This window comes from Theropithecus gelada, chromosome 11 (assembly GCF_003255815.1).
Source record: "Theropithecus gelada isolate Dixy chromosome 11, Tgel_1.0, whole genome shotgun sequence".
NCBI lineage: Eukaryota > Metazoa > Chordata > Mammalia > Primates > Cercopithecidae > Theropithecus > Theropithecus gelada.
Genome location: NC_037679.1, coordinates 6,866,794 through 6,891,716, shown reverse-complemented (window position 1 = coordinate 6,891,716; position 24,923 = coordinate 6,866,794). Strand labels below are relative to the sequence as shown.

Genomic DNA, 24,923 nt, shown 5'->3' with positions numbered 1-24,923 from the left:
GCCAAAGGTGGCCTGCCTTCTTCCTGCTCTTATGGGAAGAAAGCAGGAGGCGAGGCGCGGTGGCTCAAGCCTATAATCCCAGCACTTTGGGAGGCCGAGGCAGGTTGATTACCTGAGGTTAGGAGTTTGAGACCAACCTGGCCAACATGGTGAAACCCTGTCTCTACTAACAATACAAAAATTAGCCGGGCATGGTGGTGCATGCCTGTAGTCTCAGCTACTTGGGAGGCTGAGCCAGGAGAATCGCTTGAACCCAAGAGGTGGAGGTTGCAGTGAGCCGAGATCGTGCTATTGCACTCCAGCCTGGGAAACAGAGCAAGACTCCGTCTCAAAAAAAAAAAAAAGAAAAAAGAAAAAAAGGGAAAGCAGGAAGCAAAGGTGCCCGTTAAGGAAGGGGCTGCTCCTGGGTCTCCTGCACCAGGTGGCCTGGCTGTGCCCTCCTGCCCACCCTGGCCTCTGACTGCACTTCCCTCTCTCCCCAACCCTCAGACTCCTCCCCAAGTAGTAGCAGCACGCCTGCGTCAGGGTGCAGCTCCCCCAATGACAGCGAGCACGGCCCCAATCCCATCCTGGGCTCGGAGGTAAGGCCTTGCCGAGACTGGGCTCTCCTGGGGCAGTTCTGAGGCTCAGTCTTCTTCCAGCAAGCGGCCCTACCCGGGCTGGGGCTGCAGGGTCTGGGCAGCCCCTGCCAGAGCCTCCTGGGTGTTCTGGGGAAGGTGCGCTGGGGTAGAGGTCTGGGACCGGTGACCCTCGCCCTGCTCCCTATGGCAGGCGCTCTTGGGCCAGCGGCTGCGGCTGCAGGAGACTTCTCTGGCCCCGTTCGCCTTGCCGACAGTGTCCTTGCTGCCCGCAATCACGCTGGGGCTGCCCGCCCCTGCCAGGGTGAGTGGCTGGGGTGCCCACCCCCACTCCAAGCCCCCCCAGCTTCTTTCACTCCCTTTTCCTGCTGCCTCACCCCAACACCTTCATTGTTCTCTGCTGGAATCTTCTCCCCCATGACTTCTTCTGCCTCTCCCCCAGGCTGACAGTGACCGCAGGACCCATCCGACTCTGGGCCCTCGGGGGCCGATCCTGGGGAGCCCCCACACTCCCCTCTTCCTGCCCCATGGCCTGGAGCCCGAGGCTGGGGGCACTTTGCCCTCTCGCCTGCAGCCCATTCTCCTCCTGGACCCCTCAGGCTCTCATGCCCCGCTGCTGACTGGTGAGTCTGCTGCTTCTCTAGGGAAGGGGCTGGGTCCCTGCATCCTGCTAAGGGCCAAGCTTAGGATGGGCCCATCCTTCCTCTCCATCTCTGTCCCCCTGTCCTGCGCATCACCCTGCTGCACCCTGACTCCCCACCCTATACCCTCACTTCCTTCCATTGCTCCCTGTGGTTCCCTCCTTATTCCACCCCCCGATTCTTTCCAGTGCCCGGGCTTGGGCCCTTGCCCTTCCACTTTGCCCAGTCCTTAATGACCACCGAGCGGCTCTCCGGGTCAGGTCTCCACTGGCCACTGAGCCGGACTCGCTCAGAGCCCCTGCCCCCCAGTGCCACCGCTCCCCCACCGCCGGGCCCCATGCAGCCCCGCCTGGAGCAACTCAAAACTCACGTCCAGGTGATCAAGGTGAGAGGAATTGGGTAGTGGAGGTGTTGAGGGGGTACTTAACTGGGACCTTAGGGGCTGAAAGAAGAGGGGTGCTTAGAAAGGGCAGGGACCTGGAGGACAAAAGAAGGGGATGTGACTTCTGGGAGCCCAGAGCTGTGTGGCAGCTGGAGTCCTAGCAAGATGATTGCTGCCTGGCCCAGCGCACTACCTCCCACCCCATGCCCCTCGCTTCACCATGGCTTCTCAGCCAGGGGTCTCCCCTCCCCAGAGGTCAGCCAAACCGAGTGAGAAGCCCCGGCTGCGGCAGATACCTTCGGCTGAAGACCTGGAGACAGATGGTGGGGGACCGGGCCAGGTGGTAGACGATGGCCTGGAGCACAGGGAGCTGAGCCATGGGCAGCCTGAGGCCAGAGGCCCTGCTCCTCTCCAGCAGCACCCCCAGGTATGGCAGTCCCCACCTGCCCCTCAGAAAGTGTCCTCAGAAGACTCTGGCGCCTGGCATAAGATGGGGAAGGGAGAGAGATACGACATCAGTGCAAGAGGCAGCTCTAGGACCCATGGTTGCCCTATAAGATCCTGGGTGCTGGATCCACACCAAGGTGTAGGCACATACACACACACATGCACACTCACACACCCATATACACACATACACACAACAGCTTGCCAGTCCCAGGTGAAGCAGGTCCCTTTTCCAGCAGGGAGTCTGGCCTTTCCTGGAGCCACACACACTCCTGCCCTGGCGTGTCTCCCTCTTTCCAGAAAGGTGGCTAGGGCCAGAGGTGGAATGGAGCCAGGCTCCAGCATGTCCAGCAGAATGCTCTCACTGTGGGAATCAAGACCCAGTGCATTAGCTTGCCAGAGCTGTTGGGATATGTGCTATAGGCTGGGTGCCTTAAACAGCAGGCATTTACCTTCTCACAGTTCTGGAGGCTGGAAGTCGAAATCGAGGTGTTGGTAGAGTTGGTTCCTTCTGGTGGCTGTGAGTGTGAGCGCAGGGGCTGTTCCAGGTCTCTCTCCTTGGCTCGTGGATGGTCATCTTCTTCCTGTGGCTTCACGTGGTTTCCCTCTGTGTGTGTGTGTCCAGATTTCCTCTTCCTATAAGGACGACAGTCATACTGGGTTAAGGCCCACCCTAACGACCTCGTTTTAATTTGATTACTTCTGTTTGTAAAGACCCTATCTCTGAATAAGGTCATGTTTAGAGGTACTGGGGGTTGGGACTTCAGCATATAAATTTGAGGGTGGGGAACATAATTCAATCCATAACACATGATGACAGGCCACATACATGTTCTTGAGCAGTTACACAGTCCAGGAGACGAGGACATCCTGGTCAGCGCAAGATCCAGCGCCCCTCCCCTGGTTCCTGGCTTTGGAGTCCCAAGGGCCCGGGGAGCTCTGATGGAATGAGTGGTCAGTCTGGGGTGCAAGCCTTTCAGGGGGCTGCAGGGGTCAGGGGGCTTAGAGAGTCAAAGGCCAGAGCCCCACTGGACAGCAGGTCTAGGTTTATCGTGGAATCTCTCTAGGAAAGGGGCCTGCTTGGCAGTTCCCGAGACCTCAGGCAGAAGTAGAGGGAGCAGGACCCTGAGGCACTGGAGACCAAGGCCTCGTCTTTCCCCTAGGTGTTGCTCTGGGAACAGCAGCGACTGGCTGGGCGGCTCCCCCGGGGCAGCACCGGGGACACTGTGCTGCTTCCTCTGGCTCAGGGTGGGCACCGGCCTCTGTCCCGGGCTCAGTCTTCCCCAGCCGCACCTGCCTCACTGTCAGCCCCAGAACCTGCCAGCCAGGCCCGAGTCCTCTCCAGCTCAGAGACCCCTGCCAGGACCCTGCCCTTCACCACAGGTGAGACCAGGAGGAGGGTGGCAGGTGGAGGGAGGGGCTCGGCTGCATGAGTCCATGTGGGTGTCGTGGTGTCACTTGGGACGTTTTTAGAGGCCACAGAGCGCTTAGCCTTGTTAGGCCCACGCAGTACCCATGGAGCACATGGAACAGCTGGTTATTGCATTTGGCCTTTGAGGACCAAGGCTCAGGAAATCTAAGGTGACAAAGCCTATGGTCAAATAGCAAGTAGTAGTCAAGCCAGGATAAGAATTCCAGTCTCCTGCCAATGCTCTCAGACCTTTTGAAAATGATATTTATGACTGTTTGCTCTGCTTGTAAAAAGAGCTCAGAAGTATTTTAGACATTTTGAAGAGTACAGAAAAACCTAAGAAGAAAAGAAAAATCATCAACCAGTATCCCACCACCCAGAAGTAACGCCTCTGAAATTCTGCTGTATTTCAGTCCAGGCTTTGTTCTGGCCATATGTACATGTACAGATGCCATGAACACATGAACTACGTTTTGTATCCTACTTAGCTAACATATTATGAATGCTTCTTGGCATAATTAGTCTTTAAAACCGAGAGTCTCATAGTATTTCATCATTGTATTTCATTTTTACTGAGGGATTCCTTATCAGTTAGACATTTAGATTACAGTTTATTTGAATTTCCTTATGCATAAATCTTTCCTCATGCTTGGGATTATTTCCCAAGGTTCACTGTAAAGGAGTAGCATTCCTGGGTCACATGGTGTGAGCATTATGAGAGTCGTTGGTGTCCTAGACGCACAGAAATTGACCCTCCCACCCGCAATGCACAGGACCCTCCTCTGAAGACCTCCCACGGGTCAGACTGAAATAGTCACTTCTCCGAAGCTGGATTTGTCTTATCACACGGTCCAGTGTCATTGTGGGCTTCTTAGCTCCGGGTTTTGGGGTTTCCTAGGAATTCTTTCCCCTCCCAACACCCCTTGGTAACCTCTCTGGGTTCATGACACCCATGTGAGACGCTGTACGTTAGACCTCGACTTCATGCTTTGCTCTGAGCACTTGAGTGCCTGATGCTGGGCCCTCGAGTGCTGGGCCACCCAGCAGTCGTCTCCGCATGTGGGAAGGCCATGGCTCTGTGGCAGCCGTGTTGGCTGCAGCTGTGTCGGTGTGTTGGCTGCTGCCACCTGGGCAAGTGTCGGGGCGTGTGTGGACAGGTGTGAGGGGCTGGGGCTGGGGCAGGGGGCAGGATGAAATGCAGGCCTGTGTGGGTGTGAGGGGTGTGTGCCTGCCCGGCTCCATGTGGGTGCCTGCTGTGGCGGTGCTAGCATTTTCTCTGCAGCCAAGGCCATGGGGCGTGAGGACTCCCTGGGTCCCCGCTCTGACCCTTGCTCCTGCAGGGCTGATCTATGACTCGGTCATGCTGAAGCACCAGTGCTCCTGCGGTGACAACAGCAGGCACCCAGAGCACGCCGGCCGCATCCAGAGCATCTGGTCCCGGCTGCAGGAGCGGGGTCTCCGGAGCCAGTGTGAGGTGAGGAGGTGCCGGTGGGGCCCGAGGAATGGGTGGAGGGAGGAGTCATGGGAGGGGAGGGGTGGGGGGCTCTGGGGCCCATGAGAGATGAGGGGCACATGGGCTGGTGGTGATGGGAGGGAAGGGGCGAGCATGGGCTCAGAGCTCTGTGGTCCCCTGTTCAGTGTCTCCGAGGCCGGAAGGCCTCCCTGGAGGAGCTGCAGTCGGTCCACTCTGAGCGGCACGTGCTCCTCTACGGCACCAACCCGCTCAGCCGCCTCAAACTGGACAACGGGAAGCTGGCAGGTAAGGGCCTAGTGGCCCTGTCTCCCTGTGCCCACTCACCTCACCCAGCTCCCATGCACTCCTGTCTTGGCTCTGCCCACCTGGCCGGCCTCCTCCCACGCCCTGGACGTCCCTACTCCAGCTTGCTGCCGAGCCCCTCCGCAACCCACCTCCATCTCTCCCTTCCATATTTCTCTCCCCCAATACTCACCCAGCCCTGCTATCTGGGTTCCCTGCTCCCTATTGGGCCAAAGGCTGAGAGTATTCACGCTGACTTGGGCTGGGCCTCTCCTCGCAGGGCTCCTGGCACAGCGGATGTTTGTGATGCTGCCCTGTGGTGGGGTTGGGGTAAGTGTGCCCAAGGGTCTCAGGGGGCATTGCCAGGGCTCTCAGCTCTCCTCCCTGTGGTTCTCCCAGGCCCAACCCCTGCAGAACCTCTGCTTGTTATGGTTCTGCCAGACAGGGTGGGCCAGGGACTTCCTGAGGTGCCCTCTGCAGCAGGAAGCTCCTTTTGGACAGGCGTGTCTCTGACCCACAGTGTCCCCCGAATGCGGAGCCCAGCCTAAGCCTCGCCCCTAGAAGGTGTCTGGTAGAGGTTGAGTGAGGTTTCAGGAGCAGGGCCAAGGCTGGGGCTTAGGATCATCTCTCCCTTCAGAGACCCCCATGATTGGGCACTGGCCGCCAGGCTGCTCTGTCTGCTCTGAAGTGGGGTACCTCAGCCTGGTCCCCAGACCTTGGGCTGCCTGGCGTGACGTCATGGTGGTGCTTCCAGTGTCCCTGGCGATCCCAGCACTTCCCTACTCCGGGACACAGCCCCAAACTCACGAGCTTTGCTTCCTCAGTCCTCACCCCTTTGTGAAGGGAGCTTCCCGCCCCCTCTGGCTCAGCTCTCCTCGCCTAACACTATCTCTGCAGTAGTTTCTCAAGCAAGGTGTGTAGAGGCAGGGGACAGAGGCCTCATTCTGGAGGGAAAGTGGGAGCTGTAGCTGGTGGGGGACTTTGGGAGGCAGTCAGTGCCCTATTCACAACTTCCCATTTCTTGCCACTTTCTGGTTTTTCCAACTGTTGTTGCTTCTGTTTTCTCCTCCCTCCTCTCCCTCTCTGTCTTTCCCTCTCTCTCTCTTTCTCCAGCCTCTTGCGACTCTCTCTGCCTTCCTCGCCTCTCTTGGTCTGCCTCGCCCTTCCCATCTCCCCATCATGCCCCCCGGCCCCTCCCTAGCCTTGAGGCCCAGGGACTGGGTTTGGGGGGCCTCCCAGCCTGGGCTAGGGGCCCTGAGTGGAAGACAGTGGTGCAGACGGCCCCTCCAGCTCCGACCGTCCCGCAGGGCCTGAGCAGAGTCAGCTGGGGCTTAAAACCCCCTCCCGGCCCAAACCCCAAGTCCCGCCCAGGTAACGCCATGCCCCCTCCCCTGACCGGGGAGGCAGGCGTGATGCTGCCAGCAGAGTGCTGGCCAGATAATGGGCTGGTGCTGGGACTTAAGCTGGGAAAAAGTCATGCTGGGATTGGGGGACACAGGAGGCCTTGCCTTTGGGCGGTGGGGCACTGGGGAGGCAGCGCTGTCTGCCCAGCTCCCTGCCCCTGGGGTCCTGGCCGTGGGGTGGGGACCGCCCCCTTGGGCCCTGGCTCCTGTGTGAAGCCTTGGATGATGCGGGCCCTGACTCTGGCTCCCGCAGGTGGACACTGACACCATCTGGAATGAGCTGCATTCCTCCAATGCAGCCCGCTGGGCCGCTGGCAGTGTCACTGACCTCGCCTTCAAAGTGGCTTCTCGTGAGCTGAAGGTAGGAGGTTTGGGCTGAAGGTGAACACACCACAAAGGAGGCAGCAGAGTGGGGTAGTGCGGAATCCAGGCCCAGAACCCCAGGCATTGCGTTCATCTTAGAAATTGCCACAGGGTTTTCGAGGGGAAATTGAGGGCTCTGGGGACCAGGTTGAGATTTAAACTGTTGGGGTACGTTCATGCAGCTGTGGGAGAGAGCTGTCTGTTGATTGACAAGCATTCTTCCTTTTTCCAGAATGGTTTCGCTGTGGTGCGGCCCCCAGGACACCATGCAGATCATTCAACAGCCATGTAAGGCTAGGGGAAGACCTGGGTGGGATGAGGTGGGGGGCAAGCCCCCAGGAACTTCCTTCAGGGACATTCTTTCTTATTCCCTGAGCTTGCTCAGGCTGGGCCAACCCAGGGGCCTGGGGAGGTGAGGGCATGTGGGGAGAATGGGCTGGCAGGAACTGTCTCTCCTTCCAGGGGCTTCTGCTTCTTCAACTCAGTGGCCATCGCCTGCCGGCAGCTGCAACAGCAGAGCAAAGCTAGCAAGATCCTCATTGTAGACTGGGTAGGTGCCTGTTCGTAGCACCCTCTGATTCGAGAGCCCTGGGGGAAAGGCCCTGAGCCTGAAGTTAAGAGATGTGGCTTCATGTCTTCGTTCTGCAGTAGCCTCTCTGAGCCTCAGTTTCCCCTTGTGTAAAACTTGAGTGAAGATAACACCCACATCACAGTTGGGAGGCCTAGAGGGGATGGTGTGTGGGAACGCATTCAGCCATCGCAAACCCCCGCAATGGGTAGGAGCTGTCATTTGAGTGTTGTCTTTTGACCTCTATTGGCTTCTTTTGGCAGATCTAGTAACTTCTGCATTTCCTGTACAGGTAGTGATGATAAGAATAATAGCAGATAACATCAGTACACCACTAATCACATCCAGACACTGATGGTTTTACACATGATAGATTTAATCCTGACTATAACCCACTTTACAGATGAAAGTGAGCACAGAGAGATTAAGTAACACACACAGTCATTCGTAAGTTGTGAGATGGATTTGAACCCAGCCCGGTTAGCTCTAGAGTGCTTGCATTTAACTGCTAAGCTATGTCCCTTCTGCACTGACAGCTGTGAAAGAGACATTTCTAAGCAGATGTTGAGAACGGTGGAGGACCTTTGCACAGTTGAGTCCCCGCATGGTCCTGTGAGTCAAGTGTAGGGCCCAGCTTTCCCTAAGAGGGATGGGGCTGGGCCTCGTGTACCTGCCACTCTGTAACCGAGCTTGGTTTCTGATCGCCTCATAACTTCATGACTTTATGCAAGACAGAGTGGTTCCTGATGTGTGTAACCCTGAACCTTTCCCTCTCCTTGCCACTAACCCCATGTCCACACAGTTACTCTCTCAGGTGGGCTGGCCTGAGATTGGGATACCTCCTCTCCTTCAGGATCTTATATTACAGCCAGCCCTGTCCAGCACAGAGAGGCCGAGGTTCAGAGCTGGGCAGTGGATTACGTGGGGCCACTCAACCATGTGGCTCTAGGAACCCCAGGTTCCTGATCCCCAGTCTGGGGTCCTGACCTCAGAATGGCCACTGACCTTGAAACCCTTCTAACCTGTCCTGGTCTCTGTCTCTCTGCCTTGCCTAATCACTGCCCATCTCCCTACACAGGACGTGCACCATGGCAACGGCACCCAGCAAACCTTCTACCAAGACCCCAGTGTGCTCTACATCTCCCTGCATCGCCATGACGATGGCAACTTCTTCCCGGGGAGTGGGGCTGTGGATGAGGTAACCGCATGTCAGGGCCACATCCTCCAGCTTCATTGACTCGCCTCCTGGCACTTACTCTGCCTCTGTCGTGATGAGCTGTGTGATCCTGGGTAGACTGCTGAGCCTCTCTGAGCCTCAACTTCCCTATCTGGAAATGAGGAGGCTGGATGAGCTGGGGTGGCAGCTCTAACAAGCTGGTGGTCCCCTTCTGGGACTCTGCTGTCCTCATGTCTCTCTTGCCTCCTGCTTTCCAGGTAGGGGCTGGCAGCGGTGAGGGCTTCAATGTCAATGTGGCCTGGACTGGAGGTCTGGATCCCCCCATGGGGGATCCTGAGTACCTGGCTGCTTTCAGGTATGTCCTCTGGGGGCCCAGAGGGGCAAGGCCACTCTCTCCTGTCCGTTCTCCCAAGAGCACCAGGGTGGAGGTGATCAGTTGGATTGTCAGCCTGTCCCCACCAGTTCCTAGACATTGTAGGTGAACACTAGTGAGAATAGGACACACAGAGAGAAGAACGCAAAAGTCAAAGCGTGCTTTGCAAAGGCATACGTTACCAAGAGCCCATGTCAAACTGATTGCTGGCAGATGGGCAGTGGAGTGAGCAGAGCTGGCACATTTAGTCAGAGAAGGCTGCCTGCAGGAGGTGGGCTTTCAGCAGAAGAGCAGAAATTTAAATTGTGGAGAAAGAGAGAAAGCAGATAATGTCCATATTGGGGGAGTAACTTTAAAAAAAGTCATTCTGGAAGAGGGGTCCCTGCACTCCATTTGGGAAAAGAGAATTCTGGAAATGGATCTTCCAACACTTTTCTGGAGTTATCTCCATGACAGCTAATTCTATGAGAGCCCTGGGCTGGAGTTCTTGGAGTCTTCTCAGAGCCCAGGGCTATGAAGAACACCCAAGCAGACCCCAGAGTTGGATCAGGGTAGAGGGAGGCAGTTGTGGGGGAGGGCTGGAAGAGGGAGAGGATGGAGAGAATGTAGCCAGGTGGCCCAGGACCTCAGAGGACCTAGTTGTTCCCACTCACCTCTCAAGTAGTGAGTAGCTAGGTGTGGTCAACTCAGTCCAAAGGACTGAGCATTTCTAGTCCCTGAAGCTTCATGACCAGAGTCCATCTCCGCAAAGCCATGAGATTACCCTTTCCCTGTGGCTCAGGCCACTGCACCCCACAGATGCTTCCATGCACACACACGTGCACACACACATGGTCACACACACTCCTCTTTCATTCCCTCTGGTGCCCCATCCTTGGCTCTTTTCTGCCTCTTGCTAGTTAAGTCCCCTAGGGGGCTGAGTCCAGGGTGTGTGTGCCAGGGACATGGGTGGCCAGCCAAGATCAAGGAGGTCAGAGAAATCTGCCAGTTGTGCTGGGGCATTGGGAGCCTTGGAGGCCTAAGAACAGGGTGCCCCACTGCAACATTGGCAGAACCGCCCCTGGCAACCCTGCACAGTATGACGATCACCACTTCTTGTGATCTCACAGGACAGTCGTGATGCCCATTGCCCGAGAGTTCTCTCCAGACCTAGTCCTGGTGTCTGCTGGATTTGATGCTGCTGAGGGTCACCCGGCCCCACTGGGTGGCTACCATGTTTCTGCCAAATGTAAGGGAGCCTCAGCTGAGGGGGAGATATAGGGACTGAGAGCCAGGCGGTGCGGGCAGTCGGGAGGCGGTGCGGGCAGTGGGGAGGTGGTGCGGGCAGTGGGGAGGTGGTGCGGGCAGTCGGGAGGTGGTGCGGGCAGTCGGGAGGTGGTGCGGGGAGTGGGGAGGCGGTGCGGGGAGTGGGGAGGCGGTGCGGGGAGTAGGGAGGCACTCCCAAGTCAGAAAGGGAAGGTGGCAGTGGCCAGCCCAGTACTTTCAGCCTGAGGACTGGAGTATGGCGGCTGGCCCCCGGGATCTGAGCACAGCCCAGGCCCTTTCTCAGGACCAGGCTGGTTCACCATAGAGGGCTTGACCAGGTCATACTCATGGGGACTTAATTCCAGCAGGCAGGAAGCCCACCCATGGGACTCCCCACCCCAGCTGGGTTGATTCCAGGGGGGCTGGCAGCTCCTCCAGAGGAAGGGGAGAGGAGCAGCACTCTCAGACTAGAGGGCGCCCACTCAGCCCGCTGGGCCACAGGGCCCACAGGACAGAAGGAGAGGGTGCAGCTCAGTGAAAAAGACACAGGCTAGAGTCAATGACCCGAGTTCAAGTCCTACCTTGCTGCCACTTACTAGCTGTGGGGCCTTTTCCCAGGCCCTTAACCTCCCTGAGCCTTGAGTGAAGCATACTAGTAGGTTTTGCACAACATTCAATGTGAAAGCACTTTGGAAATAGTGATTGATATATGTGAGTCATTCTTTATTAGGGAGGAAGCAAGCAGGGAAGCCACAGGGGTAGGGAACGGGGTCACCTCTCCACTCCCGCCCCTCCCATTTCTCCCCATCCAACCTCTAGGTTTTGGGTACATGACGCAGCAACTGATGAACCTGGCAGGAGGTGCAGTGGTGCTGGCCTTGGAGGGTGGCCATGACCTCACAGCCATCTGTGACGCCTCTGAGGCCTGTGTGGCTGCTCTTCTGGGTAACAAGGTGAGCCATCTCCCTCCCCTATCCGTGTTTCTGTCAGGCAGGTTAGCCTGGCTCTCCCAGGACTACCCAAAGAGCAGGCAGATGGGATGGCACAGGGTGGGAGTGGCCAGGCCTGAAACGAGGTAGGCGAAGCGGAAGCCTCTGTTCCAAGTTAGGTCCGGGCAGCGTCTCCTGGCCTAGGTAGAGTGTGCTTGTGGCTAGCAGGCCGGGGCCCCTGGGGTGGGAGTGAGCTGGGCCCGTGGGTCCCTGAGACTGGTGGCTGATGGACTGTTTTCTATAGGTGGATCCCCTTTCAGAAGAAGGCTGGAAACAGAAACCCAACCTCAATGCCATCCGCTCTCTGGAGGCTGTGATCCGGGTGCACAGTAAGTGTGGCGATGGGACACTCGCTGAGCTCAGACTGAGGGATCTTGGTGGTACCCTGTCCCCCGTGGCCAGAGTCCTAGGGCTTCCAGTGCCAGCCAGGTGACCTGCTGTTGGTCTGGAGTAAGATTCCTGTGAATGACCCAGGCAGCAATGGTGAGCACCCCCGAGAGGGGGTGTCCTCTGAGCCCTCCCGATGGACCTAGCAGGGCCCAGCGGACAGTGGCCCCTCAAGGTAGGGACTGGCCTCCATCTCTAGCTACAGTCCTAGACCACAGCCAGGTTAACAGCAACACTCAGGCCTTGTTTGCCAAAAGGCCTGGTTCCCATCCCTCCCCTCAGTCCTGGCCACGGGGGTCTCAGGAGCTCTGCTGGCTTGGGGGCTGGGTCTTAGGATCACCCCCACATTTGTAAAGTACTTTAAATTTTCAACTTCAACTCAATATCTATTGAGCATCTTATGTCAAGACCCATAATCTATACTAGGGATAAAAATGAATAAAATAGATTCCCATATCAAGGGCTGGGTACAGGAGCCATGATGGTAAAGACATGGCTGATTCCTCTTACGGTGGGTACCCCCACACTGAGCCAGGTTCCAGGACATGGTTCCTCACAGCAGCAGGCAGGAGGAGCATTCTTCTGGCCTGGGCACCCATGCAGAGCGGCCGTGGTGATGGTCAGCTCTCCCACGTCGTGTTCTTCCCACCTCCCAGGCCCTGCTTTCCTGAGTGCTGGGCTGAGCACTGGTGGGGGCTGCATTTAAGTGGGAGGCCCGAGCTTGGGGCTCTGGGAGGTCACTGTGACACAGACCCTGTCTGCAGGCAAGCAGGCCCTCCTGATGCTCTCAGGAGCCCCGCACCTGTGGGGGAATGAGTCAGAGGTGGCCTTGCAGCCACAAGGGATGAGAGAAAGGCTGGGCACCTGCTAGGACCCCATCACAGCCATGTTGAACCCACTCTGCTTACCCTGTCAGGCTGTGGGGGAGGGGGAGCGAAGTGAGGAGAGGGGCAGGTGGGAGAGCCAACCCCAAGTGGAGGACAGGCCTGCTACTCCGGGGCCCTGGGCCTGAGACACCAACCTCAATATCCAGTCTAGGACATGGTGTGGGGGGGGCTTGCTTTCTCTAACCCTTTCTGACGTGGCATCTTACCCCAGGTAAATACTGGGGCTGCATGCAGCGCCTGGCCTCCTGTCCAGACTCCTGGGTGCCTAGAGTGCCAGGGGCTGACAAAGAAGAAGTGGAGGCAGTGACCGCACTGGCATCCCTCTCTGTGGGCATCCTGGCTGAAGACAGGTAATGCCAGACCCCCCGCCCTGGGCCCACGGCCTCTCCACCGCTTCATTCCTCCCTGCTTGAAGACCCCGGGTCCCCTATGCAGCCACCCCAACCCTCCCAGGCTTCCTGACCAGGGTTGAGAGGAAGCTCAGCTAAGGTCCTTCCTGCAGCCCTGGCGCTCCAGCATCCCACCCTTGTCCCTCCTCGCAGGCCCTCGGAGCAACTGGTGGAGGAGGAAGAACCTATGAATCTCTAAGGCTCTGGAACCATCTGCCCGGCCACCATGCCCTTGGGACCTGGTTCTCTTCTAACCCCTGGCAGTAGCCCCCATTCCTGGGTCTTTAGAGATCCTGTGGGCAGGTAGTTGGGATGAGAGAACAGCCTGCCTGCCTTGACAGTCATCCCAGGGAGCCTGAGAAAATCCCTGGGTCTAGAATGGGGACTGGAGAGGATCCTGAGAGGAGGCAGGCTGGGCAGCGACCCCCACAGGGCTCTCGAGAACACATTCTCCCCTCCAGTGTGGGCCCTGGCTGTGGCCCCCATTCCTCAGGACTGCACAGAGGAGGACTGGCTCTGGCTCCGTCGGGCTCACCCTTAACCACTATTCCTGGCTCTGCAAACCCCAGACTTTGCACACAGCCCCGGGCTCCACACAGAAATGTGAACTTGGCCTCAGACAGGCTGGCCCTTCCTAGGCTCTAGGGGCTGGCGGGTAGTGGGAGCCAATAGGTCCCATATTCCTGAGTGCAGGGGGAGTCCCTCTTACCTGCTTCCTCAGATGACTCTGGAAGCTTCCCCTTACCACCGGGCACTGAGACGAAGCTCCCTGACAGCTGAGACTGGCAGCCCTCATCTGGTCTGTGCCCTCGCCAGAGGCCCCCTACATCAACCTCCTGGCGATGCCCCAGTGGAGCGGATGGGTGCTCTGGGAGTCCTGTGCTTCCTGATCCAATGGTGCCAAACCCTTCATCTCCCCCAGAAGCACAGCATACCCCTGGGACCCCTCAACCACTGCCCCCTCGGGGAGCCTTCTGTTTCTGGGGTCTCCCCCACCACGGCTCTGACTCCCACCCCACATACGACTAGCCTGGCTGAGGGGGAAGGGGTGGGAGAGAAGATACAGACATGGTGGAGGGGAGGCTGCTCTGGCAAAGTCTTCAAGGCTTTTGGGGGTCCAGGCCTGGGGTCAAGAAGGAAAATGTGTGTGAGCATGTGCGTGAGTGAGGAGTGTGTGTGAGCGTGTGTGGGGTGTGTGTGTCTTTCCTAGGACCCACCATACCCTGTGTATGTATGCATGTTTTTGTAAAAAGGAACAAAATGGAAAAAAATCTGAACAATAAATGTTTTATTTGCTTTAAAAGTGCCTCTGAAAGGCCCCCCCGGAAGTGAGCAGTGTGCCGTCAAGTGGCTGTGCAGGGCACACAGGTGCACGGCACAGTGTGGGTCTGAGTCAGTGCCGGAGGAGGGACCAGGGTGGTCTGGGCTGCAGCCCCTCTAACTCTTTGCCCTTCGTGCCCTGCAGGAAGAACCCATTCTGAACACACCCTGGCTATCCCTGGCTGCCCCACTTTGGGGTGACAAAGAGGAGGCAGCCCTGGGCTGAGTCCACAGAGACCAGCCCTGATATGGTGGAAGTGGGGGTCGGGTAGGGGAGTGGGAATACAAGAGCTCAGCCCCAGCTCACCACGGCATCCCCAAACAGTTGTGACTCAGACACACCTGGGTTTAAGTCCCAGCTGGGAGCTCAAGTAAGTCAAATAGTCTTCTGGGGCCTCTGTTTATCAGTAGAAGGCTCCAGAAGTATACACTGTTGATGGTTCCTTCCTGCTCTGATGCACCATGCCTGATTAAGCATACATTGAGCCTAGAAGAGAGAAGGGGTGAGGCACAGGCCTGGACAAGCTCGCCCAGCCTAAGCAGAGAGGAAGGCGCCAGGCTGGCAGCACCTGCCTTTGTGGTTCTGAGTTGGCCCGGTTTTTCCAGCAGGAAGAGGAGCACCTCATTACCTTAGACCTGGCCCAAGCTCCCAGCAGCCTGGCAGGGTGTGAGGGTAGAGGTGTTAATCCCTTTCCCATCTGGCCTGGCCTCTCAGGTGTGGACACCAAATCCCACAGGGGTTGCTGCAGCTATGCCCGTGGGCATCCTTGCCCTGGCTGAGGTGTGCTAGAGAGAGGAGAGCTGGAGGAGGAGAGCTGAGCTGGTGGTTACCCCATGCCAGGAGGGCCAAGGCAAGAGGGCCTCCAGCCCCAGAGAGACTGACCCTGTCCCCTGCCCTCCAGGGCACAATTGAACTAGGGGAATGGCTTAATCAGACAGCCCGAGAACTGCCACTACCACTCCCTCCCTGCCCACTCCTCCCAAAGTCCACCTGTCCCCACAAGATTCCCACCTCACAAGCAACCACCAGAGGCTGATACAAATGGCCGCTGTATTTTTGCTAAAGTGACAGTGACACAGATAAGGCAAAGAGCTGAGGGGCAGGACACATCAGGTGGGAAGGGGGAGACCGTGCAAAATGGCAGTCTAACATAAAATCATCCTTGTAACAACAGCCCCTTCCCTCCCAAGTTAGGTGAGCCTTTGGGCCAGTGTATGGGCAGGAAAGCAGATTTGTGTCCTTCAGAAGGGAAATGTAAAAAGGTGAAAGCTCTAGTTGAAGGGCAGTGAGGGGCTGGAGTGGGAGAGAAGGTCTCTCCTGGCCGGTGGTCTGGGTGCAGTAAGGGCACTCTGAGAAGGCAGAGTGGAAACGCAGGGCTAGAAGGGCATGGGAACAGGTTTGGGGGCTCCTTCCAGCCTCTGCCATGTTGCCCCCTTCCCCAAAGCCCTTCCAGGGGCGAGAGCACATTCCCCATGACCCTGAGTCTGGCCTCATTTGGAAGTCCTCTGGGATATATGGATGCCTGTGTGTGTGGGTGAGATGGGTGAGGGGCCATGGCTATCTGGCTGTAGCACACTCATGGGAGACCAGCTCTGGGAACAACAGGATGGGGTGCTGGGATGGGGGCTTAAGAGGTCTCTGCTAGATATTCCTGAACTGACCTCCCCAGGTGCCCATCCTGGCCTTGGGAAGAGAGTGCCTAGGGCAGCAGGGAATGAAAGCCCTTGCCTGCAGCATAGGTCCAGGCCTCATGGCCCTACCCCTTAACCTCTTGACTTTGTTGCCCTGGCCTTACATACAAAGATTCCTCACTGCGTGCTAAGAAAACAGATCCAGGCCGGGCACAGTGGCTCATGCCTGTAATACCAGCACTTTGGAAGGCTGAGACGGGTGAAATCACCTGAGGTCAGGAGTTCAAGACCAGCCTGGCTAACATGGCAAAACCCCGTCTCTACTAAAAACACAAAAATTTGCCAGGCATAGTGGCAGATGCCTGTAATCCCAGCTACTTGGGAGGCCGAGGCAGGAGAATTGCTTGAACCCGGGAGGTGGAGGTTGCAGTGAGCTGAGATTGTGCCACTACACTCCAGCCTGGGTGATAAGAGTAAGACTCCATCTCAAAAAAAAAAAAAAAAAAAAGAAGAAGAAGAAAAGAAAACAGATCCATTTGAAGAGGTCTAAAGCTGCCCTCTGGACAGGCTGATGAGGAGCAACATGGCAGGATCCCCTGTCTACCACACCCAGGTCTCCCCTAAAGGGGAGGGGCGGGACAGCTTCCTGGGAGACCACACTTGTCCTGCTGTGTATTTTCTGCCACAGTTCTGGGGTTCCCAGGGGGTGGGAGTAGCCTCTCCCAACGTCTCAGAGGCTGAGTCCAGGTCCTAAGGACCCCCCCGGGGTACAGAGACCTCACCCCCGGGTCAGAAATCGCTGAGGATGCTGATGTCGGCAAAATCAGCCCGGTAGCGGTGGGCATAGAGGCTGAGCAGGAAGGCCCACTTGAAGGAAATGAAGCTCCAGACACTGGAGAGGTAGTAGCTGGTGGGGTCTGTGAGGCCTGCAGGGAGAGAAGAACCGACAGTGACTTGAGCACACCCTGCCCTCAGCCTCTGCACTGGCCACAAGGCCAGGGCCACCCTCCCCACTCAACATCCCTGCAACCTCCCGGCAGCTGAACCAACCCTTCGGAAAGAGATTGTGATGGAGGTTTTAGAGCCATGGTCCCCAACCTTTTTGGCACCAGGGACTGGTTTTGTGGAAGACAATTATTCCACAAAAAAACTGGGGGAAACGGTTTTGGGATGAAACTGTTCCACCTCAGATCGTCAGGCATTAGATCATCAGGGGCACGCAACCTAGATCCCTCGCATGTGCCTCACAACAGGGTTTGTGCTCCTAATGCCCACCCCTGACCTGACAGGAGGCGGAGCTCAGGCGGTAAGGCTTCCTTGCCCTTCACTTGCTATGCGGCCTGGTTCCTAACAGGCCACGGGCCACTACTGCTCCACGGCCTAGGGGCTGGGGACCGTTTTAGAACATTCCAGGGTTTTCAGGCAGGAGGCCGTGGGGATTAGGGAAGGGCAGGGCTGGCCAATCACAGGTCTGTATCATCCACTCTGCTTCCGTGACAAACCTGCTTTAGTTAGCATCAGACTCCAGGAAGAAGGGCCTCTGGTTACTTCCAGCCACAGCCACCAGAGGGCGCGCCCATCCCAGAGCTGGGCAGAGACTAATGGGTCCCAATATCATGGGTGCTTGTATGGGCTATGCACGGCTCAAGACTTCACATCAGTTTCACTGACTCCACCCAACTTGGGAGGTGGGGACTTGTTTTCTCCACTTGAACATAACAAAACCCGTGCCCAGGGAGGTTAAGTGATCCACCCAGTCTCTTTGGAGGTAACCTGTGGAACCAGGATGGGAACGCTGCTAAAATCCCCCCTGCTGTCCCTCCCATGCCCTCTTTCCCTGGGACCCGCCCTCACTCTGATGCCGGGTGATGGCCAGCACGAGGAAGGTGCAGAAGGCAGCGATGGAGACAGCCGAGAAGAGGACACCCACGAAGAAGAAGCCGCGCAGCCCCTTGAGCCAGGTCCTCCAGTAATCTTGCATGTACATAATGTGAGTCACCAGGACCCACAATGCCAGCACCCCTGCAGGAGAGACACATCAGGGCCCATCCCCAGGGTGCTCCAGGGCCCTGTAGATCCACTAGGCCATGCCTATTTGCATAAGAATACCAAGAATATGGTCTTGTCACTCACTCCCTCATAGAATGGAGTTTTCCTTTTCAGGGGCTGTGATATCAGAAGCAGGTAAGAGACTGAGCTGCCTGCTAGTAAGCCCAACATTAGAGAAACCTGCAGAAATACAAAACCCTACTATTCTCTCTCATTTTTTTTTTTGTTTGTTTTGGAAAACATGACTCTCTCTCACAAAAATGTTATGTTAATTCATGTTATTTTTAGTATTACTTTAAAATGCTAAAAAATGTTCCGTTTTAACTTCTAATATAGTATATATCAATAGATAAAACTCACATACATAAAATTTGCATGGAGTTTCACTACTTTTCAAGAGTATAAAAGGATCCTGAAAACCAGAAAATCTGCGCCTCAGCAGCCCAGCCTGCTTTCTGGGAACTTGTCACTGTCTACCCTGAGGGCCACAGAGCAGGGAAGCCATGCTCCTGCCCCATGCTCCTTCTCCACCCAGCCCTCAGAGGCCACAGTCTCAAAGTCACAGGGCCTGCAGGGCTCTTCTCAAACTGCCTGAGTTGGTTTTGCAGGATGAGGAGGTCCAGCCATGAAGACTCCAGGGTCACGCAGCCCGAGTGGCCTTATTGTTCTTAGCCAGACCTCATGCCACTCCCTCCATTTTGCGGCAAAGGGCAGGCCATCACCACCTGTACCCCCCACCCCGTCCCAGCTTTTCCTGGGCCTGGTCTCTGCGCCTGGGTGGACACTTCCCCCAGGATGCCAGCTGCCACCCAGCCAATACAATACAATACAATACAAAACAAGCCTCTGTGCCAGGCAGTGACTGCTGGTGCAGCCCAAAGAGTGGAACAAACATCAACTCCATTGGCAAGGGTCCGGGCAGGGCGGTGGATCCCGGCAAGGGACAAATGAGGAAAGAGGCAGAGCCAGCTGCAGGCTCTCAGCTGGTTGGACTGCAAGGTGTGGGCCACTCAGGCCACTGCATCCTAGGAGTCAGGAGGCCTTTCCAAAAGGCAGCTGCATACATGCCACTCAGAGTAGTTACCAAATGTGCACAGGAAGGATAAGCATCTGGTTGGGGAAAGTGGTTATCTCTGGCAATGGAGACAAGGAAGGGAAGTTGATGGGGCGGTTCGGGTGGGGAAGTGCTTTGAGGGAATCTATGCTATTTTATCTATGCTATTTTCTTAGGCTGGGTGATGAATAAAAGGGTGTTTGTTAAATTGTCTATCCTTTTTTATGTGCCTAAAATATTTCACAGTTTTTTTAAGGGGGAAAAAGGCAGGGGGAAGCTAGTCACCATGGAGCTATGCTCTGGTTACCGGCTCAGAGGCTGTCCCAGTTCGGCTGTCCCCAGGCAGTCCAGTGAAGAACAAAAATCCATGAGACTCCAAGCCAAGAAATCGGGAGCCTGGCACTGCTGTGTCCCAAAGCCTTGGTGTTTCCACATCTAAAAATGGGTGGGCCCAGGGGTCCTGGCAGTTTGGGTAACTGGGCCCAGGGTTCTACCCTAGCAAGGGCGAAGGCCTACCAAGCCTACAGCTTCCCTTAGTCCCTGCCACTGTTTGACCCCTCGAACACTCTCCCAGCCCTGCCCCTGCCCACCTCCACTCTTCCTCAGGGGGTGGGGGCCTAGAATGTGGGTCCCCCTCCCACTGAGATCAGGGTGGGCCAGGACAAGCATCTGTTCCTCCCTACCTATTCTGGATGTTGGAGCGGGCCAGAGGTGGACAGGACAATCATCTCACAGCTTCCTCTTACCTCCTACAAGATCTGGATTTTATACCAGCCACCTTTCCCAGAAGTCCCTCCCACTCCTCACATGTGTCCCATGTTTTCATTGGAGGGAGCTGTTTGGTTTCTTAAAGGGCTCTAGGCACAAGGCTTGTTGTTACTGAGCACACTCAAGGAACAGTCTGATGGGCACCTGTCTGGAACAGGTCCCCTCGCCTTCTGTCTCCTCATATCACAAGGGGTTGGGGAAGTTGAGCTCTAAGATCCTTTCCCACTCAAAGATTCTAGAAGCCAGCTTGGGAGAAAAATAAGGTCAGAACAATTCCTCTGTGACTCAGCAGTTTCTGGGTTAGGAAATGCTGAAATAGGGGCCCGTGAAGATGCCATCTCTTAGTCCACTGATCACGATCCAGTGGTTCCCCAAAACTCCCACCCCCACGTACACGCATGTACCAAAGAGGGCTGACAGCAGGAGGGAGAGGAAGACAGCCATTTGCGGTGTTTCAGGGCCTGTTCTTTGTTAATAAGCAGGCATGGTTTAACCACCTCTCACCTTCCCTCAACCCTGCTCCAGGCCCTACACAGAGGCCTCCCCTCCAGATAAACACACACCAAGTTTGGAGGCAGGCCTGCTGCCCACGCCCTGGCTCCTACCACCCTCCTGGGAAGGGAGCTCTCCACCAGCCCTACCCAAGCGGGTCACTGAAGGAGGTGGAGCCCCTCACTGGTCCCCTCCCACGCATCAGGCAGGAGGCAATGTACCTCCCTAATACCCTTCCTTAGCACACTTGGGGACTCTAGGAAGCCTGGTTTGTAAAACTCGGGGTGGAACGGACAGGTTACCAACCCCAACTAGCTGCAAGCCCACACCAGACCACACCATTGCTCCATCCTACCTGTTTCAAGGAGCAGAGCCCCTGCTTGGCCTCTGGGCGCACAGGCAATAAGCTAAGGGCAAGGAAGGCATAGGGTAGGGCGGTGAAAGCATCCCCAGTGGCTGGGCTGGAGGTGACGAGACAGGAGACACCTGGGGGATCCCACAGGGTAAACGCAGACAAGAAGGACACTGGGCCTAGGTCAGGCCCCTCTACTCCTTCCTAGGAGGAAGACAGTCCTGGAGCTCCAGGGCTCTTGCTCACAGCTCACGTGGGAAAAACCTAGAGCTGTTTAGACTCCAGGAGCACCTTTTCTTTTTCCTCTTTCCTTGGTCTACTAAACCCAGAGCAAGAGTCTGTGTTTTCCCCTAGGGCTCCCACAGCAAAGCCAGACCAGGTAGATCCAACCCACACCTGCCCGCCTCCCCAGGAAAAACAGCCTTGCTTCTGCCACTGCCTTTCTCCAAAGCCACTTCTTTGAAGGTGCCCATCAGGATGGGAGAGGGTGTTCCCACCCGTGAACACTCTGCCCACCAGATCCAGGAGCTCCGTGACTCTGCTCCAGAAACCGGCACACCCAATCAGTCCTTGCCTGATCCAACACGGGAGAAGGAGCACACTGGGGCTGCCCTTGGGTGACTCAGCAGATTCTGAGCTATAAAATGCTGAGTCAGAAGTAGGGTGCTCACAAGTTAGTAAATCTGCTGACACTTTACCCCCAAAAGAGGAAGAAGGCTGACTGGCCACAGACCCTCTGAGAACCCACTCATGGTGGGGAAGGTCGGAGGCCCAGGCTTGGCAATCCCTCTCGCTGCCACCATCCACCACCACCACTACCAAGCAGTTTTGGCTCTTCCACCGCCACTGTCAAAGATCAGACCATCAGGGAGATGCCAGGACCCTACTCCAGCTGGCTGCTGCCCTGGCACCTCTCTCTGAAGGCAGCTCCACAGCTGGCCTGCCACATAGGCCAAGGGAAGCCTGTGGGGAGGGAGAGAGGGTAGCGTTGGGTCGGAAGAAAATCCCAGGCAACTCCCTAGAGTATAAGAAAGAAGGCCTTTTCCACAGCCCTCTAGGAGGCAGCTGGAGACTCAGGGAGTGGGCAGCACTGCAAGATTTCAGATCTGGAGGGAAGTCAGATGTCTTTCGGGGACATCTCCTCCCACTCCTAATAGATGAGGAAACTGTGGCCCAGGATGGGGTCAAACAGCCAGGTAGGGCTCACCTCCACTTGCACCAGGCCAGACTCAACACAACCCACTGAGATCCCAGGCTGGCCCTCCCTCCTCATCCTTCTCTCGCCTTAGGTCTTAGCAATGCAATCACAGGGCTCTGACTCCGCCTTCCAGAGGGGAAAGCAATAGGCCCAATAGGAAACAAAAAAGTGGCAGGGAGAAGTGAACCTTGAAAAACATGGAGGGTGGCGGGGTGCAGAGGGGAAAGGAACTAGGGCTCTGTAGATAATGCGCAGAGATGGGCCAGATGTCCTCAGGAGCCCACAGGTGGTGAGGCAGCTGGACAGGCAGAGAACACCCTAGCCACGGTACCCATCCCCCCTTCTTGGTGACCCAGTGCTTTGTTGGCATTGTGCAGGGTGGGGCCATGTATGCCCCTCTTCTAAGGCATTAACCCCACCTCATGCTGCGACTCTACCCAGGGATGGCACTCAGCAGGCCCCGTGGCAGTGAGTAAATTAGTTATTTTTAGTTATTCCATTTAGGGTTCTTTTGGCAGAGGATTTTAGTAACGGAATATGATCAGCATATGTAAAAGTATTATCCTTATCCGTATTTTCTTCCCAAAGTCCTTTCCCACACATATTATCTCATATAGCTGTGTAATCCCGAGTAAGCAATTTATTTAACTTCAGGCCTCAGTTTCCTTATCTGTAAAATGGACATCATAATAACGCCTACTTCTTGAGACTAATGTAAGGATTACGTGAAATAACGGAAGCAGGTTGCCTACATAGTGCCTGACACGTAGAAAGCATTTTTTTAAATGTTAGAAAGTAGAGATAACATTTTTCATCTTCATATCAATTCTATGGCACAGAGAGGTTAAACTGCGATCCCAAATGTGCACAGCAAGGAGCACTGGTCAGCCCAGAGCCTCCATCAGCGCACCGATGCTTCCCCTTCCCTCCCAGAAGCACAAAAAGGGCGGCTGGTCTGCAGGATTTGGCAGACCTTGGCTGAGGAGCCACAGCAGACGGGTGGCAAAAAGGCACCAACATGGGTGGAAAGAGAATGTCCAGTTTCTATGAGATCCCTAACACGGTCCTCCCGGTGGGTCTCAGCAGAGGGCTCTGCGGAGGATGGGGTACACACTGGAAGGAGGCAGATGGGCTTCCCCAGCCACCCCTAGCCCTCTTCCTTTCCCAATTCTCTCTCTGCCCTCACCCAACACCCAGGGAAGGGGCGCCCGGGGGGCAGGGGATCCCTCAGAACAAGCGTGTGTGTGTGTGTGTGTGTGTGTGTTTGGAGATAGGAGAGGACCAGCGCCGCGGGCGCGCGGAGGGGACACTGTCGTGGGGCAACTGGGCGGAGGGCGACAGGCAGTGTGCCGGGACAGATAACCCAGGCGGCGCGGCAGGTCTGTGCAGCCGGCAGTGGCGGGCCGTCGGCACCCCCACGTGGCGCCCGGCCGGGCATCGGGTCCCGGAGGCACCCAGGAATGCCCAGGAGCCCGGGCCCGCGTGGGGCCTGCCGCCGTCAACCGCCGTTTTCCAGTAAACACTCCACCCGTTCCGCGGGGAAGCGCCGCCCGGGAGGAGCGTCCTGGAGCAGCTGACAGCTCCCGCCCCGCAGCCGCGCACCCGCCCCGCGCCGCCCAGCGTCCCGGGGTACCTGCGAGCCCTCCCATGGCCGCGGTCCCCGGCTGTCGGTAGACCACCGTCCAGACGAGGAAGATGGAGAAGCCGGCCACGGAGCTGATGCCGGAGTAGGCGGCGCGGAGGCCGAGCTGCAGCCGGGACGGGGCCATGGGGCTGCGGCGCCAGGCGGGCCGAGGGCTAGCGCTGCCGAGAGTCACAGGTGCAGGGCCCGAAGCCGCCAGCCGGAGCCGCGGGAGCCGCCAGAGCAGCCGGAGCCCCGCGCTCCGCCCCCGGCCCGCCCCCAGAGCCGCCGGCACAGCGCCCTCCCCGGCCGGAGGCCGCCCGCGCCCGGAACCGCAGACGCCACCGCCGCTTTGCTAAGCCCCGGTGTCGTTTGGGGGATTCCTGCTAAAAAGGCGGATTCCTGGGCCCATCCCCAGACCCGCCGTGTCAGGATAGTTGGACCTTGGAAGGGACCGGAAATATGCCTTTATACAGGCCAGCCGCGGGGATTAAAAATATTTACCTCTGAATAAGAGGCGTATTTTCGTTTAAAATTAAAATTAAAATTTCTTGTTAAAAATTAATATGTAAAATGTACGAAATATTAGAGTACGCTGTGAATAGAATTCCTTCTGCCCGTCCCTCTATCAACCAGGTTCCCCCCTACCATATCGCAGAAGATTCCTCCACACACTAAAGTCTGAGAACCCCTGTGACCAACACCTTCTGACTGCAAACACTCTATCCTCACGTACAGCTCCCCACAAATCCCTACTTTTTAAAAAAACAAAAACAAACAAACAAAAAAAACCAGAGTCTCACTCTGTTGCCCAAGCTGGAGCACAGTGGCGCCATCATAGCTCTGCATCCTTCAACACCTGGATTCAAGCAACGCTCTCACCTCAGCCTTCCAAGCAGCCAGGACTACAGGTGTGTGTCACCACGCCTGGTAATATTTTTTGTTATTTATTTTTTCTAGAGATGGGGTCTCGTTATGTTGCCCAGGCTGGTCCCCAACTCCTGGCCTCAAGCTATCTTCCCACCTCGGCCTCCCAAAGCGCTGGAATTACAGGCTTGAGCCACTGCATCCGACCTCACCTTTCCTTTTATCAGCACAAGCCTCATTCTCCTAAACGCCTCACCCTGACCCTCGGGATCAGACTACTGTAAGGAAGAGACAGATCTGTAGCAGGAGTGCACTGAGCTCCCACGTGAGCCCAGCTTCGGCCAGGAGCTGGAGAGAAAATCCCAGCACAATAACAAGGGCTTTGACAGAGCACTTAGGATCCACATGGGGAGGCCCATCATATACCTGCACAAAACATAACCAAGACCCCTTGCATTATTATTATTATTATTTTTGCTGCTGTAACAAATTATCACAAATTTACTGACTTAAAATAACACAAACTTATTTTACGGTTCTGTAGGTCAGGAGTCCAAATAATGGTCTCACTGGG

The 24,923-nt window shown here is 56.4% G+C and overlaps 2 protein-coding genes across 8 annotated transcripts in view; one reads left to right on the top strand and one right to left on the bottom strand.

Moving 5' to 3' along the window:
- Nucleotides 1-14,311, top strand: part of HDAC7 (histone deacetylase 7) — a 38,014-nt gene extending 23,703 nt beyond the window's left edge. For 2 of the 6 annotated variants that reach the window (XM_025403762.1, XM_025403759.1), the window contains 19 exons: nt 490-581; nt 772-882; nt 1,021-1,201; nt 1,408-1,604; nt 1,855-2,028; nt 3,212-3,431; nt 4,800-4,933; nt 5,098-5,218; nt 5,496-5,545; nt 6,872-6,979; nt 7,214-7,269; nt 7,444-7,531; nt 8,628-8,747; nt 8,984-9,081; nt 10,209-10,327; nt 11,164-11,297; nt 11,578-11,662; nt 12,819-12,957; nt 13,150-14,311. In XM_025403762.1, the coding sequence (XP_025259547.1) occupies nt 490-581; nt 772-882; nt 1,021-1,201; nt 1,408-1,604; nt 1,855-2,028; nt 3,212-3,431; nt 4,800-4,933; nt 5,098-5,218; nt 5,496-5,545; nt 6,872-6,979; nt 7,214-7,269; nt 7,444-7,531; nt 8,628-8,747; nt 8,984-9,081; nt 10,209-10,327; nt 11,164-11,297; nt 11,578-11,662; nt 12,819-12,957; nt 13,150-13,195 (2,273 nt within the window). In that variant the 3' untranslated portion in view covers nt 13,196-14,311. The remainder of the gene's footprint in view (nt 1-489; nt 582-771; nt 883-1,020; nt 1,202-1,407; nt 1,605-1,854; nt 2,029-3,211; nt 3,432-4,799; nt 4,934-5,097; nt 5,219-5,495; nt 5,546-6,871; nt 6,980-7,213; nt 7,270-7,443; nt 7,532-8,627; nt 8,748-8,983; nt 9,082-10,208; nt 10,328-11,163; nt 11,298-11,577; nt 11,663-12,818; nt 12,958-13,149) is intronic. The other 4 variants (XM_025403758.1, XM_025403757.1, XM_025403763.1 and 1 more) reach the window with 4 other exon arrangements.
- Nucleotides 14,268-23,766, bottom strand: SLC48A1 (solute carrier family 48 member 1). 2 transcript variants are annotated; one of them, XM_025403768.1, is made up of 4 exons: nt 23,495-23,766; nt 17,803-17,970; nt 16,731-16,874; nt 14,268-14,803 (listed from the first exon to the last, which is right to left on the bottom strand). In XM_025403768.1, the coding sequence occupies exons 1-3, from the start codon at nt 23,628-23,630 to the stop codon at nt 16,738-16,740; spliced, it is 441 nt and encodes a 146-aa protein (XP_025259553.1). In that variant the 5' UTR covers nt 23,631-23,766; the 3' UTR covers nt 14,268-14,803; nt 16,731-16,737. The 2 variants fall into 2 exon arrangements, with proteins under 2 accessions (XP_025259553.1, XP_025259552.1); XM_025403767.1 differs by having other exon boundaries at nt 14,268-16,874.
- Nucleotides 23,767-24,923: the final 1,157 nt, after the last annotated feature.

What these genes read in the sequence shown, in the direction of transcription:
- SLC48A1 (XM_025403767.1), bottom strand. Translation starts at nt 23,630, where the DNA reads ATGGCCCCGTCCCGGCTGCAGCTCGGCCTCCGCGCCGCCTACTCCGGC. An exon ending in GGCCATGGGAGGGCTCGCAG is followed by an intron (nt 17,971 to 23,494) that starts GTACCCCGGGAC and finishes TCTCTCCTGCAG; the next exon opens with GGGTGCTGGCATTGTGGGTC. An exon ending in GGCCATCACCCGGCATCAGA is followed by an intron (nt 16,875 to 17,802) that starts GTGAGGGCGGGT and finishes CTCTCCCTGCAG; the next exon opens with GCCTCACAGACCCCACCAGC.